Genomic DNA, 22,909 nt, shown 5'->3' with positions numbered 1-22,909 from the left:
CGGTACCCCCTGTATATAGCCTCCACATTGACTCTGTACCGGTACCCCCTGTATATAGTCTCCACATTGACTCTGTACCGGTACCCCCTGTATATAGCCTCCACATTGACTCTGTACCGGTACCCCCTGTATATAGCCTCCACATTGACTCTGTACCGGTACCCCCTGTATATAGTCTCTACATTGACTCTGTACCGGTACCCCCTGTATATAGCCTCCACATTGACTCTGTACCGGTACCCCCTGTATATAGCCTCCACATTGACTCTGTACCGGTACCCCCTGTATTTAGCCTCCACATTGACTCTGTACCGGTACCCCCTGTATATAGCCTCCACATTGACTCTGTACCGGTACCCCCTGTATATAGCCTCCACATTGACTCTGTAAGGTCTACTACACCTGTTGTATTCAGCATTTCACTGTGAGGTCTACTACACCTGTTGTATTCAGCATTTCACTGTGAGGTCTACTACACCTGTTGTATTCAGCATTTCACTGTAAGGTCTACTACACCTGTTGTATTCAGTATTTCACTGTAAGGTCTACTACACCTGTTGTATTCAGCATTTCACTGTGAGGTCTACTACACCTGTTGTATTCAGCATTTCACTGTAAGGTCTACTACACCTGTTGTATTCAGCATTTCACTGTAAGGTCTACTACACCTGTTGTATTCAGCATTTCACCTTAAGGTCTACTACACCTGTTGTATTCAGCATTTCACTCAAATAGCACCCTATTCCCTATTTAGTCTCAAATAGCACCCTATTCCCTATTTAGAAACACACAGCAGTTGGGGACACACAGCTGGAAACACACAGCTGGAGACACACAGCTGGAGACACACAGCTGGAAACACACAGCTAGAAACACACAGCTGGAGACACACAGCTGGGGACACACAGCTAGAAACACACAGCTGGAGACACACAGCTGGAGACACACAGCTGGGGACACACAGCTGGAGACACACAGCTGGAAATACACAGCTGGAGACACACAGCTGGAGACACACAGCTGGAAACACACAGCTGGAGACACAGCTGAGGACACACAGCTGGAGACACACAGCTGGAGACACACAGCTGGAGACACACAGCTGGAAACACACAGCTGGAGAGACACAGCTGGAAACACACAGTTGGGGTCACAAAGCTGGGGACACACAGCTGGAGACACACAGCAGGGGACACACAGCTGGAAACACACAGTTGGGGTCACACAGCTGGGGACACACAGCTGGAGACACACAGCTGGAGACACACAGCTGGAAACACAGCTGGAGAGACAGCTGGGGACACACAGCTGGGGACACACAGCTAGAAACACAGCTGGAAACACACAGCTGGAGTGACTGGTCTCACTTCTTCACACTGACAGAAGAAGACTCTGTGAGCCCACCTCTGAGGGGTGGATGGACTGGTTTCACTTCTTCACACTGAGAGAAGAAGACTCTGTGAGCCCACCTCTGAGGGGTGGAGGGACTGGTCTCACTTCTTCACACTGAGAGAAGAAGACTCTGTGAGCCCACCTCTGAGGGGTGGAGGGACTGGTCTCACTTCTTCAGCTGGGTGTGGATCCAGACAGTGTAACACAGGGTGTTCATGTGATGAGGCCGTGGGGACAGAGGTCCAAGACACAATAATGTCAATCTTTTGTTGTTTTTAGCTTAAAAAGACAGATTCTTCCTGCAATGCATAAAGCTATGGATAATAATTGTCCGCGGCATATTTTCATCAACAGAGAGATATCCTGTAATACAATATGCATTTACTATGACGGTGATATTTATTGCTGTGATCCTAGAGGTCTTCACAACAGGAAGGAGGATTAAATCTGCATGATCCTCTTTAATAGTTTCAGATTGGTTCACCACCATTAACCTATTTATCCCCTCGGAGTCCTGTTGCTCTGCTGTGTGTGATGACACCAGAGAGAGACAGGCTAGGTTACCCAAGGTAGAGACACTACAGCCCAGAGAGAGAGAGGCTAGGTTACCCAAGGTAGAGACACTACAGCCCAGAGAGAGAGAGGCTAGGTTACCCAAGGTAGAGACACTACAGCCCAGAGAGAGAGAGACAGATACAGGCTAGGTTACCCAAGGTAGAGACACTACAGCCCAGAGAGAGAGAGAGGCTAGGTTACCCAAGGTAGAGACACTACAGCCCAGAGAGAGAGAGGCTAGGTTACCCAAGGTAGAGACACTACAGCCCAGAGAGAGACCGATACAGACTAGGTTACCCAAGGTAGAGACACTACAGCCCAGAGAGACAGGCTAGGTTACCCAAGGTAGAGACACTACAGCCCAGAGAGAGACAGGCTAGGTTACCCAAGGTAGAGACACTACAGCCCAGAGAGAGAGGCTAGGTTACCCAAGGTAGAGACACTACAGCCCAGAGAGACAGGCTAGGTTACCCAAGGTAGAGACACTACAGCCCAGAGAGAGAGGCTAGGTTACCCAAGGTAGAGACACTACAGCCCAGAGAGAGATACAGGCTAGGTTACCCAAGGTAGAGACACTACAGCCCAGAGAGAGAGACAGGCTAGGTTACCCAAGGTAGAGACACTACAGCCCAAAGAGAGAGAGAGAGGCTAGGTTACCCAAGGTAGAGACACTACAGCCCAGAGAGAGAGAGACAGGCTAGGTTACGCAAGGTAGAGACACTACAGCCCAGAGAGACAGGCTAGGTTACCCAAGGTAGAGACACTACAGCCCAGAGAGAGAGACAGGCTAGGTTACCCAAGGTAGAGACACTACAGCCCAGAGAGAGAGGCTAGGTTACCCAAGGTAGAGACACTACAGCCCAGAGAGAGAGACAGGCTAGGTTACCCAAGGTAGAGACACTACAGCCCAGAGAGAGAGACAGGCTAGGTTACCCAAGGTAGAGACACTACAGCCCAGAGAGACAGGCTAGGTTACCCAAGGTAGAGACACTACAGCCCAGAGAGAGAGACAGGCTAGGTTACCCAAGGTAGAGACACTACAGCACAGAGAGAGAGGCTAGGTTACCCAAGGTAGAGACACTACAGCCCAGAGAGAGAGAGGCTAGGTTACCCAAGGTAGAGACACTACAGCCCAGAGAGAGAGAGGCTAGGTTACCCAAGGTAGAGACACTACAGCCCAGAGAGAGAGAGGCTAGGTTACCCAAGGTAGAGACACTACAGCCCAGAGAGAGAGACAGGCTAGGTTACCCAAGGTAGAGACACTACAGCCCAGAGAGAGAGGCTAGGTTACCCAAGGTAGAGACACTACAGCCCAGAGAGAGAGGCTAGGTTACCCAAGGTAGAGACACTACAGCCCAGAGAGAGAGACAGGCTAGGTTACCCAAGGTAGAGACACTACAGCCCAGAGAGAGAGAGGCTAGGTTACCCAAGGTAGAGACACTACAGCCCAGAGAGAGAGACAGGCTAGGTTACCCAAGGTAGATACACTACAGCCCAGAGAGAGAGGCTAGGTTACCCAAGGTAGAGACACTACAGCCCAGAGAGAGACAGGCTAGGTTACCCAAGGTAGAGACACTACAGCCCAGAGAGAGAGGCTAGGTTACCCAAGGTAGAGACACTACAGCCCAGAGAGAGAGGCTAGGTTACCCAAGGTAGAGACACTACAGCCCAGAGAGAGAGACAGGCTATGTTACCCAAGGTAGAGACACTACAGCCCAGAGAGAGAGACAGGCTAGGTTACCCAAGGTAGAGACACTACAACCCAGAGAGAGAGAGGCTAGGTTACCCAAGGTAGAGACACTACAGCCCAGAGAGAGAGGCTAGGTTACCCAAGGTAGAGACACTACAGCCCAGAGAGAGAGGCTAGGTTACCCAAGGTAGAGACACTACAGCCCAGAGAGAGAGGCTAGGTTACCCAAGGAGAAGACAAAGTAGTAATTCCATGCGGCAGCATTAGCTAACAATTCATTGGACCAGCGCTGTTGCTGATCTGAATGAATTAGCATTGAAAACCCGAAGAGTGGTCAGGAAATCAAGAAATTAAGTGGCTTTTAAATGAATTGAATGACACAAGAACAGATATGCTATGTGTGTGCTGAGTAGTTGGCTGAAATTCACTTCGACTGTGAAATTCACTTCGACTGTGAAATTCACTTAGACTGTGAAATTCACTACAATATATTTTCCACTTTCTGTACTGCTGACATTCACTTCCTGTTATTCCCACTCTAAATGCTTGTCGTATTGTTTAGAATTCTTCTGAATTATTACAAAGAGTTGTGGGATATTAGAATCCTCCTGCCTTAACCTTTGTCATCTTCAACCTAGAATATAGGTGGGTGTTACACGTTGAAGGTGGATGGTGGAATTTGGCCCAGGCTAAGTAAAGACCTCTGAGTACCTAGCTCAGGAGTGCTGAGGGGGTAGGGGTGCTGAGGGCGTAGGGGTGCTGAGGGGGTAGGGGTGCTGAGGGGGTAGGGGTGCTGAGGGGGTAGGGGTGCTGAAGGGTTAGTGATGCTGAGGGTGTAGGGGTGCTGAGGGGGTAGGGGTGCTGAGGGGGTAGGGGTTCTGAGGGGGTAGTGGTGCTGAGGGGGTAGTGGTGCTGAGGGGGTAGGGGTGCTGAGGGGGTAGGGGTGCTGAGGGGTTAGGGGTGCTGAGGGGTTAGAGGTGCTGAGGGGTTAGGGGTGCTGAGGGGGTAGTGGTGCTGAGGGGTTAGGGGTGCTGAGGGGTTAGGGGTGCTGAGGGGGTAGTGGTGCTGAGGGGTTACTCTATCAATAATAGGACATGCAATACCCTGTCTGTCAGTCTTACTCTATCAATAATAGAACAGGTAATATTAAAGGAAACAATGGTACCCCTTGTGTGAACCCGCAACTAGAATTAGGGTCAGCTGCTGAGTGGTAAACACCATAGACAACGCTTAAAAACTGCTCTCACACACACCCTTGTCTTACCGTGACGATGAGTCCCCTCTCCTGGAAGTATTTGACCAAGGGGATGGTGTTCTGTTTGAAGTTGGTGAGGCGGCGCTCTGTTGCATTGGGGTTGTCATCAGGACGACCCGTCGCCTCTGCTCGCTTCTCCAGCCGCTCCTTCAGGCGGTGGTTAGCACAGGACAGGAACACGACTAGGTCTGGAGTACAGATCTATTGGAAGAGATAAACATTATTATATTGTTCAGACAGTGGTGTTATGTTCTCTAAAGACAAACAGACATTACGTCGCTGAACAGAAAAGGGAACAAACAAAGGAGTCACTTCGACAACAAAAAACTAATCAGAATGGGTTTTAAACGGTTTCTGAAAAACACCCATGGGGAATTCCCACTGAAAGTTGGCAAAACAACTAGAAAAGGGTCCTAAAATATACCCATGGGGAATTCCCACTGAAAGTTGGCAAAACAACTAGAAAAGGGTCCTAAAATATACCCATGGGGAATTCCCACTGAAAGTTGGCAAAGCAACTAGAAAAGGGTCCTAAAATATACCCATGGGGAATTCCCACTGAAAGTTGGCAAAGCAACTAGAAAAGGGTCCTAAAATATACCCATGGGGAATTCCCACTGAAAGTTGGCAAAGCAACTAGAAAAGGGTCCTAAAATATACCCATGGGGAATTCCCACTGAAAGTTGGCAAAGCAACTAGAAAAGGGTCCTAAAATATGCCCATGGGGAATTCCCACTGAAAGTTGGCAAAGCAACTAGAAAAGGGTCCTAAAATATACCCATGGGGAATTCCCACTGAAAGTTGGCAAAGCAACTAGAAAAGGGTCCTAAAATATACCCATGGGGAATTCCCACTGAAAGTTGGCAAAGCAACTAGAAAAGGGTCCTAAAATATACCCATGGGGAATTCCCACTGAAAGTTGGCAAAGCAACTAGAAAAGGGTCCTAAAATATACCCATGGGGAATTCCCACTGAAGGTTGGCAAAGCAACTAGAAAAGGGTCCTAAAATATACCCATGGGGAATTCCCACTGAAAGTTGGCAAAGCAACTAGAAAAGGGTCCTAAAATATACCCATGGGGAATTCCCACTGAAATTTGGCAAAGCAACTAGAAAAGGGTCCTAAAATATACCCATGGGGAATTCCCACTGAAAGTTGGCAAAGCAACTAGAAAAGGGTCCTAAAATATACCCATGGGGAATTCCCACTGAAAGTTGGCAAAGCAACTAGAAAAGGGTCCTAAAATATACCCATGGGGAATTCCCACTGAAAGTTGGCAAAGCAACTAGAAAAGGGTCCTAAAATATACCCATGGGGAATTCCCACTGAAAGTTGGCAAAGCAACTAGAAAAGGGTCCTAAAATATACCCATGGGGAATTCCCACTGAAAGTTGGCAAAGCAACTAGAAAAGGGAGACACCCGCATCATGGATGCCTACTAGATTTTCCTCAGAAACTACAAAGTAAAAGGCGAAACTCAAACCAAGTTTGGATGAGGAGTTTACAAAGAATAAACTTAACAGGTAAAAACACCAGATGTAGGCTTTGTTTGGATACCGAAAGTGGAAGAGCTGACAAGAGGTGGAAGAGCTAACAAGAGGTGGAAAAGCTAGCGACAGGTGGAAGGGCTAGCGAGAGGCGGAAGAGCTAGCGAGAGGCGGAAGAGCTAGCGAGAGGCGGAAGAGCTAGCGAGAGGCGGAAGAGCTAGCGAGAGGCGGAATAGCCACCCTGACTAACGAGATGACTCTCTCCCAGCATATACTCTCTCAACTCTATCAGATGAACCCCATTCTGACTAAGGAGGTGACTCTCAGGGCCAGGTGATACTCATCATGACTAATGATATGACTCTCAGGGCCAGGTGATACTCATCATGACTAATGATATGACCCTCAGGGCCAGGTGATACTCATCATGACTAATGATATGACTCTCTGGGCCAGGTAAAATTCATCAAGACTAATGATATGACTCTCTGGGCCAGGTAAAATTCATCATGACTAATGATATGACTCTCTGGGCCATGTGAAATTCATGATGACTAATGATATGACTCTCTGGGCCAGGTGAAACTCATCATGAAGAATGATATGACTCTCTGGGCCAGGTGAAACACATCCTGACTAACGAGATGACTCTCTGGGCCAGGTAAAACACATCCTGACTAACGAGATGACTCTCTGGGCCAGGTAAAACACATCCTGACTAACGAGATGACTCTCTGGGCCAGGTAAAACACATCATGACTAACGAGATGACTCTCTGGGCCAGGTAAAACAAATCCTGACTAACAAGATTACATTCTGGGCCAGGTAAAACACATCCTCACTAACAAAATGACTCTCTGGGCCAGGTAAAACACATCCTGACAATCGAGATGACTCTCTTGGCCAGGTAAAACACATCCTGACTAACGAGATGACTCTCTGGGCCAGGTAAAACACATCCTGACTAACGAGATGACTCTCTGGGCCAGGTAAAACCCATCCTGACTAACGAGATGACTCTCTGGGCCAGGTAAAACACATCCTCACTAACAAAATGACTCTCTGGGCCAGGTAAAACACATCCTGACAATCGAGATGACTCTCTTGGCCAGGTAAAACACATCATGACTAACGAGATGACTCTCTTGGCCAGGTAAACACATCCTGACTAACGAGATGACTCTCTGGGCCAGGTAAAACCCATCCTGACTAACGAGATGACTCTCTGGGCCAGGTAAAAAAACATCCTCACTAACAAAATGACTCTCTGGGCCAGGTAAAACACATCCTGACAATCGAGATGACTCTCTTGGCCAGGTAAAACACATCATGACTAACGAGATGACTCTCTTGGCCAGGTAAAACACATCCTGACTAACGAGATGACTCTCTGGGCCAGGTAAAACACATCCTGACTAACGAGATGACTCTCTGGGCCAGGTTAAAACCCACCCTGACTAACGAGATGACTCTCTGGGCCAGGTTAAAACCCATCCTGACTAACGAGATGACTCTCTGGGCCAGGTTAAACACATCATGACTAACGAGATGACTCTCTGGGCCAGGTTAAACCCATCCTGACTAACGAGATGACTCTCTGGGCCAGGTAAAACCCATCCTCACTAACAAAATGACTCTCTGGGCCAGGTGTGACACATCCTGACTAACGAGATGACTCTCTGGGCCATGTAAAACACATCCTGGCTAACGAGATGACTCTCTGGGCCAGGTTAAAACCCACCCTGACTAACGAGATGACTCTCTGGGACAGGTTAAACCCATCCTGACTAACGAGATGACTCTCTGGGCCAGGTTAAACAAATCCTGACTAACGAGATGACTCTCTGGGCCAGGTGTGACACATCCTGACTAACGAGATGACTCTCTGGGCCAGGTGTGACACATCAAGACTAACGAGATGACTCTCTGGGCCAGGTGTGACACATCCTGACTAACGAGATGACTCTCTGGGCCAGGTAAAACACATCCTGACTAACGAGATGACTCTCTGGGCCAGGTAAAACCCATCCTGACTAACGAGATGACTCTCTGGGCCAGGTGTGACACATCCTGACTAACGAGATGACTCTCTGGGCCAGGTAAAACCCATCCTGACTAACGAGATGACTCTCTGGGCCAGGTGTGACACATCCTAACTAACGAGATGACTCTCTGGGCCAGGTGTGACACATCCTGACTAACGAGATGACTCTCTGGGCCAGGATAAACCCATCCTGACTAACGAGATGACTCTCTGGGCCAGGTAAAACACATCCTGACTAACGAGATGACTCTCTGGGCCAGGTGTGACACATCCTGACTAACGAGATGACTCTCTGGGCCAGGTGTGACACATCCTGACTAACGAGATGACTCTCTGGGCCAGGTGTGACACATCCTGACTAACGAGATGACTCTCTGGGCCAGGTGTGACACATCCTGACTAACGAGATGACTCTCTGGGCCAGGTAAAACACATCCTGACTAAAGAGATGACTCTCTGGGCCAGTTGTGACACATCCTGACTAACGAGATGACTCTCTGGGCCAGGTTAAACAAATCCTGACTAACGAGATGACTCTCTGGGCCAGGTGTGACACATCCTGACTAACGAGATGACTCTCTGGGCCAGGTGTGACACATCCTGACTAACGAGATGACACTCTGGGCCAGGTGTGACACATCCTGACTAACGAGAGTACTCTCTGGGCCAGGTTAAACACATCCTGACTAACAAGATGACTCTCTGGGCCAGGTAAAACACACCCTGACTAAAGAGATGACTCTCTGGGCCAGGTGTGACACATCCTGACTAACGAGATGACTCTCTGGGCCAGGTGTGACACATCCTGACTAACGAGATTACTCTCTGGGCCAGGTGTGACACATCCTGACTAACGAGATGACTCTCTGGGCCAGGTGTGACACATCCTGACTAACGAGATGACTCTCTGGGCCAGGTGTGACACATCCTGACTAACGAGATGACTCTCTGGGCCAGGTGTGACACATCCTGACTAACGAGATGACTCTCTGGGCCAGGTGTGACACATCCTGACTAACGAGATGACTCTCTGGGCCAGGTGTGACACATCCTGACTAACGAGATGACTCTCTGGGCCAGGTGTGACACATCCTGACTAACGAGATGACTCTCTGGGTCAGGTGTGACACATCCTGACTAACGAGATGACTCTCTGGGCCAGGTGTGACACATCCTGACTAACGAGATGACTCTCTGGGCCAGGTAAAACAAATCCTGACTAACGAGATTACTCTCTGGGCCAGGTAAAACACATCCTGACTAAAGAGATGACTATCTGGGCCAGGTGTGACACATCCTGACTAACGAGATGACTCTCAGGGCCAGGTTAAACAAATCCTGACTAACGAGATGACTCCCTGGGCCAGGTAAAACACATCCTGACTAAAGAGATGACTCTCTGGGCCAGGTGTGACACATCCTGACTAACAAGATGACTCTCTGGGCCAGGTTAAACAAATCCTGACTAACGAGATGACTCTCTGGGCCAGATAAAACACATCCTGACTAAAGAGATGACTCTCTGGGCTAGGTGTGACACATCCTGACTAACGAGATGACTCTCTGGGCCAGGTAAAACACATCCTGACTAAAGAGATGACTCTCTGGGCCAGGTGTGACACATCCTGACTAACAAGATGACTCTCTGGGCCAGGTTAAACAAATCCTGACTAACGAGATGACTCTCTGGGCCAGATAAAACACATCCTGACTAACGAGATGACTCTCTGGGCCAGGTGTGACACATCCTGACTAACGAGATGACTCTCTGGGCCAGGTGTGACACATCCTGACTAACGAGATGACTCTCTGGGCCAGGTAAAACCCATCCTGACTAACGAGATGACTCTGGGCCAGGTGTGACACATCCTGACTAACGAGATGACTCTCTGGGCCAGGTAAAACCCATCCTGACTAACGAGATGACTCTCTGGGCCAGGTGTGACACATCCTAACTAACGAGATGACTCTCTGGGCCAGGTGTGACACATCCTGACTAACGAGATGACTCTCTGGGCCAGGTGTGACACATCCTGACTAACGAGATGACTCTCTGGGCCAGGTGTGACACATCCTGACTAACGAGATGACTCTCTGGGCCAGGTGTGACACATCCTGACTAACGAGATGACTCTCTGGGCCAGGTAAAACACATCCTGACTAAAGAGATGACTCTCTGGGCCAGGTGTGACACATCCTGACTAACGAGATGACTCTCTGGGCCAGGTTAAACAAATCCTGACTAACGAGATGACTCTCTGGGCCAGGTGTGACACATCCTGACTAACGAGATGACTCTCTGGGCCAGGTGTGACACATCCTGACTAACGAGATGACTCTCTGGGCCAGGTTAAACAAATCCTGACTAACGAGATGACTCTCTGGGCCAGATAAAACACATCCTGACTAAAGAGATGACTCTCTGGGCCAGGTGTGACACATCCTGACTAACGAGAGTACTCTCTGGGCCAGGTTAAACAAATCCTGACTAACAAGATGACTCTCTGGGCCAGGTAAAACACACCCTGACTAAAGAGATGACTCTCTGGGCCAGGTGTGACACATCCTGACTAACGAGATGACTCTCTGGGCCAGGTGTGACACATCCTGACTAACGAGATTACTCTCTGGGCCAGGTGTGACACATCCTGACTAACGAGATGACTCTCTGGGCCAGGTGTGACACATCCTGACTAACGAGATGACTCTCTGGGCCAGGTGTGACACATCCTGACTAACGAGATGACTCTCTGGGCCAGGTGTGACACATCCTGACTAACGAGATGACTCTCTGGGCCAGGTGTGACACATCCTGACTAACGAGATGACTCTCTGGGCCAGGTGTGACACATCCTGACTAACGAGATGACTCTCTGGGCCAGGTGTGACACATCCTGACTAACGAGATGACTCTCTGGGCCAGGTGTGACACATCCTGACTAACGAGATGACTCTCTGGGCCAGGTAAAACAAATCCTGACTAACGAGATTACTCTCTGGGCCAGGTAAAACACATCCTGACTAAAGAGATGACTATCTGGGCCAGGTGTGACACATCCTGACTAACGAGATGACTCTCAGGGCCAGGTTAAACAAATCCTGACTAACGAGATGACTCCCTGGGCCAGGTAAAACACATCCTGACTAAAGAGATGACTCTCTGGGCCAGGTGTGACACATCCTGACTAACAAGATGACTCTCTGGGCCAGGTTAAACAAATCCTGACTAACGAGATGACTCTCTGGGCCAGATAAAACACATCCTGACTAAAGAGATGTCTCTCTGGGCTAGGTGTGACACATCCTGACTAACGAGATGACTCTCTGGGCCAGGTGTGACACATCCTGACTAACGAGATGACTCTCTGGGCCAGGTGTGACACATCCTGACTAACGAGATGACTCTCTGGTCCAGGTAAAACCCATCCTGACTAACGAGATGACTCTCTGGGCCAGGTAAAACACATCCTGACTAAAGAGATGACTCTCTGGGCCAGGTGTGACACATCCTGACTAACAAGATGACTCTCTGGGCCAGGTTAAACAAATCCTGACTAACGAGATGACTCTCTGGGCCAGATAAAACACATCCTGACTAACGAGATGACTCTCTGGGCCAGGTGTGACACATCCTGACTAACGAGATGACTCTCTGGGCCAGGTGTGACACATCCTGACTAACGAGATGACTCTCTGGGCCAGGTGTGACACATCCTGACTAACGAGATGACTCTCTGGGCCAGGTAAAACCCATCCTGACTAACGAGATGACTCTGGGCCAGGTGTGACACATCCTGACTAACGAGATGACTCTCTGGGCCAGGTAAAACCCATCCTGACTAACGAGATGACTCTCTGGGCCAGGTGTGACACATCCTAACTAACGAGATGACTCTCTGGGCCAGGTGTGACACATCCTGACTAACGAGATGACTCTCTGGGCCAGGTGTGACACATCCTGACTAACGAGATGACTCTCTGGGCCAGGTGTGACACATCCTGACTAACGAGATGACTCTCTGGGCCAGGTGTGACACATCCTGACTAACGAGATGACTCTCTGGGCCAGGTGTGACACATCCTGACTAAAGAGATGACTCTCTGGGCCAGGTGTGACACATCCTGACTAACGAGATGACTCTCTGGGCCAGGTAAAACCCATCCTGACTAACGAGATGACTCTGGGCCAGGTGTGACACATCCTGACTAACGAGATGACTCTCTGGGCCAGGTAAAACCCATCCTGACTAACGAGATGACTCTCTGGGCCAGGTGTGACACATCCTAACTAACGAGATGACTCTCTGGGCCAGGTGTGACACATCCTGACTAACGAGATGACTCTCTGGGCCAGGTGTGACACATCCTGACTAACGAGATGACTCTCTGGGCCAGGTGTGACACATCCTGACTAACGAGATGACTCTCTGGGCCAGGTGTGACACATCCTGACTAACGAGATGACTCTCTGGGCCAGGTGTGACACATCCTGACTAAAGAGATGACTCTCTGGGCCAGGTGTGACACATCCTTAGTACGAATGAAGTTATTTTTACCGAACGTCTTCCTCGTGCCCTAAACATCAAAGTCTCTCTTTGTTTCCACAGCAACCAAACTTCAAGCTGACTGCCTTCATTTTCTCAGGAAGCTGAATTTAGTAGAGGCATATTGTGAGTTGACTGGAATAAAATCAAGTACTTAAAAAAAATCAAGTCCATTAGCTTGATTACTTGATGACTGACATTAGTTGGCTATTTTTATAAAGAATCCAATCTTTCACTTGAAGATAATTTGAATGATTAATGGCCATTATCCAACTGAATTGCATAGATGCTTCTTTTCATTTCAACTTTGGAATAAATCGTAGCTACTTTATGTTCACCCAAAACAAGAACACTGCTGCTGTAATGCCTCCTCTTTTTGCCAGGTAGCAGACTAATCAACCAATCAATCAAACAATAAAAACTATCCGTCAATCAATCAAGACCTGGTGATGGAGTCAATAGAGACAGCTTTTCAGATCAGACCATGCAGTGTACAGAAGAAGGCTATTCAATACCATCAGGCCAGACTCCTGTTAGCTTTAACACACACACACACGCACACGCACCCCCCCCCCCTACTACACACACACACACACACACACACACACACACACACACCCCACACACACGCCCCCCCCCCCCCCCCACACACACACCCCATTAATCCTCCTTCAGTAGCATGTCCTGAATTAGTGACGCTTTTCATCTGCCTGCCTGTCTGTCTGCCTACGTGTCTGTCTGTCTGTCTGTCTGTCTGTCTGTCTGTCTGTCTGCCTACGTGTCTGTCTGTCTGTCTGTCTGGGGAAGAAAGGAGGGGGGAGAGGGATAGAGAGGGAGGAGAGGGATAGAGAGGGAGGAGAGGGAGGAGAGGAATGGATAGGGATGGAGAGGGATGGAGAGGGAGGAGAGGGATGGAGAGGGATGGAGAGGGAGGAGAGGGATGGAGAGGGAGGAGAGGGATGGAGAGGGATGGAGAGGGAGGAGAGGGATGGAGAGGGAGGAGAGGGATAAAGATGGAGGAGAGGAAAGGAGGGACCCAGGGGGTCTGTGAGGGTGAAGGTCTGTCTGTTCTAAAATAAGGTGCGTTGAGCCCCGGAGGGCGCAAGCCAAAGGGCTGTTGTGATGTTTGAAAGGGCATCACAGTGAGAGCATCGCAGGGTGCTGCAGAGGAATGGACAACACACAGACATATCTATCTGGTCTCTACTGTACGACTCAACCTGAGACCGCCTCTTCTATACCCTTTACCTTCCATCATTTATTACCCTTATTCAATACCCTTAATCATTACCTTTATACGTTACCCTTATTTACTACCCTTAATCATTACCCTTTATACATTACCCTTATTCAATACCTTTATACATTACCCTTATTCAATACCTTTATACATTACCCTTATACATTACCTTTATACATTACCCCTATTCACTACTCTTAATCATTACCTTTATACATTACCCACATGCAATACCCATGATCATTACCTTAATACATTACCCTTATTTACTACCCTTAAACGTTACCCTTATTAATTACCCTTATTCATTAATCATATGTATTACCCTTAAACATTATCCGTATTCATTATCCAGAATTATTACCCTTATTCTTTACCCTTACCGATATTAAAATGATTATACATTACCCTTGTTTAAATACCCATAAGCCTCTTTATTTCCTGGATTTCTGTACATTTTCTTTGTCCATTTTTAGTCAGGGAGGGGACTAAGAACCCAATGGTCACTCTGACAGAGCTCCAGAGTTCCTCTGTGGAGATGGGAGAACCTTCCAGGAGGACAACCGTCTCTGCAGCACTCCCCCAATCAGGCCTTTATGGTTGAGTGGCCAGACGGAAGCCACTACTCAGTAACAGGCACGTGACAGCCCGCTTTGCCAAAAGGCACCTAAAGACTCTCAGACCTTTAGAAACAAGATTCTCTGGTCTGATAAAACCAGGATTGAACACTTTGGCCTGAATGCCAAGCGTCACGTCTGGAGGAAACCTGGCACCATCCCTATGGTGAAGCATGGTGGTGGCAGCGTCACGTCTGGAGGAAACCTGGCACCATCCCTATGGTGAAGCATGGTGGTGGCAGCGTCACGTCTGGAGGAAACCTGGCACCATCCCTACGGTGAAGCATGGTGGTGGCAGCGTCACGCCTGGAGGACAACTGGCACCATCCCTACAGTGAAGCATGGTGGTGGTGGCACCATCCCTACGGTGAAGCATGGTGGTGGCAGCATCATGCTGTGGGGATGTTTTTCAGCAGCAGGGACTGGGAGACTAGTCAGGATCAAGGGAAAGATGACCGGAGCAAAGTACAGAGAGATCCTTGATGAAAACATGCTCCAGAGCCTCAGGACCTCAGACTGGGGCAAAGGTTCACCTTCCAACAGGATAATGACCCTAAGCACATAGCCAAGACAATGCAGGAGTGGCTTCGGGACAAGTCTCTGAATGTCCTTGAGTGGCCCAGACAGAGGCCGGACTTGAACTCGATCAAACATCTCTAGAGAGACCTGAAAATAGCTGTACAGCGATGCTCCTCATCCAACCTGACAGAGCTTGAGAGGATCTGCAGAGAAGAATGGGAGAAACTCCAGGTGTGCCAAGCTTGTAGCATCATACCCAAGAAGACTCGAGGCTGTAATCACTGCCAAAGGTGCTTCAACAAAGTACAGAGTAAAGAGTCTGAATGCTTACGTAAATGTGATATTTCAGTTTAAAAAATGTTTTATATACATTTGCAAACATTTTGAGAAAACTGTTTTTGCTTTGCCATTATGGGGTATTGTGATGTCATTATGGGGTATTGTGATGTCATTATGGGGTATTGTGATGTCATTAAGGGGTATTGTGATGTCATTATGGGGTATTGTGATGTCATTATGGGGTATTGTGATGTCATTATGGGGTATTGTGTGTAACGCCCACTCCATCCCTCTCTCCTAACACCCACTCCATCCCTCTCTCAGAACGCCCACTCCATTCCTCTCTTCATCTCTCTCCTAAAGCCCACTCCATCCCTCTCTCCATCTCTCTCCTAACGCCCACTCCATCCCTCTCTCCTAACGCCCACTCCATCCCTCTCTCCTAACGCCCACTCCATCCCTCTCTTCATCTCTCTCCTAACGCCCACTCCATCCCTCTCTCCTAACGCCCACTCCATCCCTCTCTCCTAACGCCCACTCCATCCCTCTCTCCTAACGCCCACTCTCTCCCTCTCTCCTAACGCCCACTCCATCCCTCTCTCCTAACGCCCACTCCATCCCTCTCTCCTAACGCCCACTCCATCCCTCTCTTCATCTCTCTCCTAATGCCCACTCCACCCCTCTCAACATCTCTCTCCTAACGCCCACTCCATCCCTCTCTCCTAACGCCCACTCCATCCCTCTCTCCTAACGCCCACTCCGTCTCTCTCTCCATCTCTCTCCTAATGCCCACTCCACCCCTCTCTTCATCTCTCTCCTAACGCCCATTCCATCCCTCTCTCCTAACGCCCACTCCATCCCTCTCTCCTAACGCCCACTCCGTCTCTCTCTCCATCTCTCTCCTAATGCCCACTCCACCCCTCTCTTCATCTCTCTCCTAACGCCCACTCCATCCCTCTCTTTCATGTCTCATCCCTCTATTTATCAGTCAGGCATTTCAGTCCTCTTCGTCATTAAGCTGTAGAGAGACACAGATAACAACCAGTTGTCTTATCATTATTATTATTATAATTAGAATGTTGAGCAATTTTCTACTTCTGAACCTGTCCCTGTTCTGTTCCTACTGAACCTGTTCTGTTCCTACTGAACCTGTTCTGTTCCTACTGAACCTGTCCTGTTCCTACTGAACCTGTCCCTGTTCTGTTACTAAGGAACCTGTTCTGTTCCTACTGAACCTGTCCCTGTTCTGTTCCTACTGAACCTGTCCTGTTCTGTTCCTACTGAACCTGTTCTGTTCCTACTGAACCTGTTCTGTTCCTACTGAACCTGTCCTGTTCCTACTGAACCTGTCCCTGTTCTGTTACTAAGGAACCTGTTCTGTTCCTACTGAACCTGTCCTGTTCTGTTCCTACTGAACCTGTTCTGTTCCTACTGAACCTGTTCTGTTCCTACTGAACCTGTCCTGTTCCTACTGAACCTGTCCCTGTTCTGTTCCTACTGAACCTGTTCTGTTCCTACTGAACCTGTTCTGTTCCTACTGAACCTGTCCCTGTTCTGTTACTAAGGAACCTGTCCCTGTTCTGTTACTAAGGAACCTGTTCTGTTCCTACTGAACCTGTTCTGTTCCTACTGAACCTGTCCCTGTTCTGTTCCTACTGAACCTGTTCTGTTCCTACTGAACCTGTTCTGTTCCTACTGAACCTGTTCTGTTCCTACTGAACCTGTCCCTGTTCTGTTCCTACTGAACCTGTTCTGTTCCTACTGAACCTGTCCCTGTTCTGTTCCTACTGAACCTGTTCTGTTCCTACTGAACCTGTTCTGTTCCTACTGAACCTGTCCCTGTTCTGTTACTAAGGAACCTGTCCCTGTTCTGTTACAAAGGAACCTGTTCTGTTCGTACTGAACCTGTTCTGTTCCTACTGAACCTGTTCTGTTCCTACTGAACCTGTCCCTGTTCTGTTCCTACTGAACCTGTTCTGTTCCTACTGAACCTGTTCTGTTCCTACTGAACCTGTCCCTGTTCTGTTACTAAGGAACCTGTTCTGTTACTACTGAACCTGTCCCTGTTCTGTTACTACTGAACCTGTCCTGTTATTACTGGACATGTTCTGTTATTACTGAACCTGTTCCTGTTCTGTTACTACTGAACCTGTCCCTGTTCTGTTACTACTGAATCTGTGTGTCCTTACAGAGCCATCGCTAAGACTCAACCACTGCCAGAGAGGAGTTTTGGTATTAATTGGTTGCTTAGACACAACGGTAAACATAACAGTGGACATTCGTTATCTCCTCTCCTCTCCTCTCTTCTCCTCCCCCTCTCTTGCATTAAACTCTACCTTGTCCTTAGGTTGCCCCAACAGTTGTCTTGATTTCACATCTCTGCCTCTCCTCTTCTAATCCTGGAAACCTAGAAACGTGTGTGTGTGTGTGTGTGTGTGTGTGCGCATGCGTGCGTGCGTGTGCGTGTGTGTATGTATGCCTGTGTGCGATTACAAGCAGATGTGCTAGATAAGGTGTGTTTGTGTGTGTGTATTTGTGCTAGATGTGAGATAAGGTGTGTGTGTGTGTGTGTGTGTGTGTGTGTGTGTGTGTGTGTGTGTGTGTGTGTGTGTGTGTGTGTGTGTGTGTGTGTGTGTGTATTTGTGCTAGATGTGAGATAAGGTGTGTGTGTGTGTGTATTTGTGTTAGATGTGAGATAAGGTGTGTGTGTGTGTGTGTGTGTGTATTTGTGCTAGATGTGAGATAAGGTGTGTTTGTGTATGTGTGTGTGTGTATATTTGTGCTAGATGTGAGATAAGGTGTGTTTGTGTATGTGTGTGTGTGTATATTTGTGCTAGATGTGAGATAAGGTGTGTTTGTGTATGTGTGTGTATTTGTGCTAGATGTGAGATAAGGTGTGTTTGTGTGTGTATTTGTCCTAGATGTGAGAAAAGGTGTGTGTGTGTATTTGTGCTAGATGTGAGATAAGGTGTGTGTGTGTATACCTTTCTGTGATTGTCTGGATACATAGTAAACCAGCTAGATCTAACCTGTTAGCAATGTATTCTATTATCAAAGTAGTGACTGAGGTGGAACAGCCAGAGTGGAGACGGAACCAGCAACGCCATGGTTACGTAACAGGTTCTTTCGCTGTGTCATAAAAGCTCAGCTCTCTTGGCATTAAAGTAGCAACTACAGTAGTAGTGATGGATGGATGGATTGATAGAAAAATAGATAACTGGCATGTCAGTAACTGACTTGGATACACTTCCACAGAGATGAATCGTGCTCTGGTTGGCAGACACACACGCACACAGATTTGTCATGTTTAAAAAAAAAAATTCAGATGTTAAATTAATTACGTTACAAGTTTACATACACTTAGGTTGGAATCATTAAAACTCGTTTTCAACCACTCCACACATTTCTTGTTAACAAACTATAATTTTGGCAAGTCGGTTAGGACATCTACTTTGTGCATGACACCAGTCATTTTTCCAACAATTATTTACAGACTTGCCAAAACTATAGTTTGTTAACAAGACATTTGTGGAGTGGTTGAAAAACGAGTTTTAATGACTCCAACATAAGTGTATGTAAACTTCTGACTTCAACTGTATGTTATTCAGATATACAGTTGAAGTCGGAAGTTTACATACTTAGGTTGGAGTCATTAAAACTCGTTTTTAAACCACTCCACAAATTTGTTTAGGACATCTACTTTGTGCATGACACAAGTAATTTTTCCAACAATTGTTTACAGACAGATTATTTCACTTATAATTCACTGTATCACAATTCCAGTGAGTCAGAAGTTTACATACACTAAGTTGACTGTGCCTTTAAAGAAGCTTGAAAAATTCTAGAAAATGATGTCATGGCTTTAGAAGCTTCTGATAGGCTAAACGACATAATTTTAGGTGTATTTATGGATGTATTTCAAGGTCTACCTTCAAACTCAGTGCCTCTTTGCTTGACATCATGGGAAAATCAAAAGAAATCAGCCATGACCTCAGAAAACAAATTGTAGACCTCCACAAGTCTGGTTCATCCTTGGGAGCAATTTCCAAACACCTGAAGGTACCACATTCATCTGTACAAATGCAAGTATAAACACCATGGGACCATGCAGCCGTCATACCGCTCAGGAAGGAGACGCGTTCTGTCTCCTAGAGATGAACATACTTTGTGCAAATCAATCCCAGAACAACAGCAAAGGACCTTGTGAAGATGCTGGAGGAAACAGGTACACAATTATCTATGTCCACAGTAAAATGAGTCCTATATTGACATAACCTGAAAGGCCGCTCAGCAAGGAAGAAGCCACTGCTCCAAAACCGCCATAAAAAAGCCAGACTATGGTTTGCAACTGCACATGGGGACAAAGATCATACTTTTTGGAGAAATGTCCTCTGGTCTGATGAAACAAAAATAGAAGAGTTTGGACATAATGACCATCGTTATGTTTGGAGAAAAAAGGGGGAGGCTTGCAAGCTGAAGAACACCATCCCAATCGTGAAGCACGGGGGTGGCAGCATCATGTTGTGGGGGTGCCTTTCTGCAAGAGGGACTGGTGCACACAAAATAGATGGCATCATGAGGGGGGAAAATGATGTGGATATATTGAAGCAACATCTCAAGTCAGGAAGTTAAAGCTTGGTCGCAAATGGGTCTTACAAATGGACAATGACCCCAAGCATACTTCCAAAGTTGTGGCAAAATGGCTTAAGGACAACAAAGTCAAGGTATTGGAGTGGCCATCACAAAGCTCTGACCTCAATCCTATAGACAATGTGTGGTCAAAACTGAAAAAGTGTGTACGAGCAAGCAGGCCTACAAACCTGACTCCGTTACACCAGCTCTGTCAGGAGGAATGGGCCAAAATTCACCCAACTTATTGTGGGAAGCTTGTGGAAGGCTACCCGAAACGTTTGCCCCGAGTTAAACAATTTAAAGGCAATGCTACCAAATACTAATTGAGTGTATGAAAACTTCTGACCCACTGGGAATGTGATGAAATAAATAAAAGCTGAAATAAATCATTCTCTCACCTATTATTCTGACATTGCACATTCTTAAAATAAAGTGGTGATCCTAACTGACCTAAGACAGGGAATTTTTACTAGGATTAAATGTCAGGAATTGTGAAAAACTGAGTTTAAATGTATTTGGCTAAGGTGTATGTAAACTTCAGACTTCAACTGGTCATTTTTTTTAAGCTGGCTTTAGCGACACTCTAAAACAATTCTGGGTTAAAGACAGTGGACAGAACACATGTAGGGTTATTTTGATCCAGCCAGTTGGGTCACAAACAACCCATTGTTTTCTTTCAATTGGGTTATTGAGTTATTATTCACTAGGTCTAATCTGACTGGAGGTGTGGCTCAGCATGGGCGTGGCTTTTAGATCGATCTGAAAGCATGTTAAGGTTGAGCTCTGACACTTTTGTAGATTTAATAAAGGCTTACACAAGAGTATTCATTAAGTTCCTGTGCATATCCCAATGTTGGGATATTTATCAATTTGTTATAAAAATATATTTAAAAAAATGTTATTAATTGTATATAAAAAGATATAATGTGCAAAAATATTAAAAGAAAATCGAAATTTTCCATCAAATGATGGACATGAATAACATTTACTCTCATGGGTAGCCAAAAATATCTATCTTAAAGCCACACCCCTAATGGATTACCCAAACATGGGTTAATTTAACCATCAGTTGGAGTTCTATTCACTTTCATAATGGGTTGACCCCGCAGGCTTTCAGAGAGGTCTGTTTATACACTGCAAATGAAAACTACCCTTAAATATTTTAGCACATTACATATTTTAATAGACCATGAATAACATTATTATTTCCATATCATAAAGTGGTTACTATGGATACGCACATGAACTTGTGTTATTAAAGCTGCAAAATGTTCAGCGCTTAACCTTTAACATGTTGACAGATGAACCACAATGACATTTACTCTCACGGGTGGCCAAAAACAACCATCTGAAAGCCAAGCCCCTACTAAAGCCACAGCTCCAGTCTTCAGATCTGACCAGGTGGCTCATAGTTCAATAACCTAACATGTGTTCTGTCCACTATTTACCCAGTGCTGGGGTTGTTTTTAACCCAGCTAATGTGTGTAGCCAGCTAGATAAGCTTCCAATCTCCCGACCTCATAACTAGCTACCAAGCCATTTTACGCTATCAATCAAATTAGAGTAGCTTGTCTAACAATCTTAGCTGGCTTTAGAATAACTAAATGTACTGAATATGACTAACATTCCTTTCAATCTTTTACCCAGATTTGAGCAAAGATGCTGAGAAGAATTGGTTTCTTTAATAAATAACCACCAGTCAGGACTATACAGACAGCTCAAGAGGTATGCTGAGATATACAAATACTTGGTTTAAGTGTATTCTGGGTATTTCTGGCAACACATTTACATTTAGTAATTTTGGTCAGTTGCTCTTATCCCGACCAGCTTACAGTTCATTAGCATTCATCTTAAGATAGCTAGGTGGGGCAACCACTGGTTGCCTAGAAACCACCAGGAGAGGAGAAACCACTCCCCCTCCAATACAGCCACCGATTACCAAAACCAGAACAGTCACAAATTACCCTGCCCCTTGATCCTGGTTGATGTGTCCACTGGGAAGACAGGCAGCCCTTGAAGAAGATGGCCCTAGCTAGCTAGACAGTACTAGACCACAACAGAGTAGGAAAGAAATTATACTTATCACTCCTGTAGATATCAGGAGTCGTCTAGCTATAGAATCACTCCTGTAGATAACAGGAGTCGTCTAGCTATAGAATCACTTCTGTAGATATCAGGAGTCGTCTAGCTATAGAATCACTCCTGTAGACATCAGGAGTCGTCTAGCTATAGAATCACTCCTGTAGATAACAGGAGTCGTCTATAGAATCACTCCTGTAGATAACAGGAGTCGTCTATAGAATCACTCCTGTAGATATCAGGAGTCGTCTATAGAATCACTCCTGTAGATATCAGGAGTCGTCTATAGAATCACTCCTGTAGATATCAGGAGTCGTCTATAGAATCACTCCTGTAGATAACAGGAGTCGTCTATAGAATCACTCCTGTAGATATCAGGAGTCGTCTAGCTATAGAATCACTCCTGTAGATAACAGGAGTTGTCTAGCTATAGAATCACTCCTGTAGATATCAGGAGTCGTCTAGCTATAGAATCACTCCTGTAGATAACAGGAGTCGTCTAGCTATAGAATCACTCCTGTAGATAACAGGAGTCGTCTAGCTATAGAATCACTCCTGTAGATATCAGGAGTCGTC

The 22,909-nt window shown here is 46.8% G+C and overlaps 2 protein-coding genes across 2 annotated transcripts in view; one reads left to right on the top strand and one right to left on the bottom strand.

Moving 5' to 3' along the window:
• Positions 1 to 7,873, bottom strand: part of LOC139376509 (adenylate kinase isoenzyme 5-like) — a 122,607-nt gene extending 114,734 nt beyond the window's left edge. Inside the window, exons 1-2 of the mRNA XM_071119195.1 lie at positions 7,832 to 7,873; positions 4,902 to 5,093 (exon numbers count right to left, since the gene is read on the bottom strand). Of these exons, the coding sequence (XP_070975296.1) occupies positions 4,902 to 5,093; positions 7,832 to 7,873 (234 nt within the window). The remainder of the gene's footprint in view (positions 1 to 4,901; positions 5,094 to 7,831) is intronic.
• A 95-nt stretch (positions 7,874 to 7,968) lies between these two features.
• Positions 7,969 to 22,909, top strand: part of LOC139376508 (ubiquitin carboxyl-terminal hydrolase 33-like) — a 51,818-nt gene continuing 36,877 nt past the window's right edge. The window contains exon 1 of the mRNA XM_071119192.1: positions 7,969 to 7,985. Within this exon, the coding sequence (XP_070975293.1) occupies positions 7,969 to 7,985 (17 nt within the window). The remainder of the gene's footprint in view (positions 7,986 to 22,909) is intronic.

This window comes from Oncorhynchus clarkii, chromosome 20 (genome assembly GCF_045791955.1).
Source record: "Oncorhynchus clarkii lewisi isolate Uvic-CL-2024 chromosome 20, UVic_Ocla_1.0, whole genome shotgun sequence".
NCBI lineage: Eukaryota > Metazoa > Chordata > Actinopteri > Salmoniformes > Salmonidae > Oncorhynchus > Oncorhynchus clarkii.
Note: the sequence above shows the minus strand (reverse complement) of the source record. Positions and strands in the feature narration are given on the sequence as shown.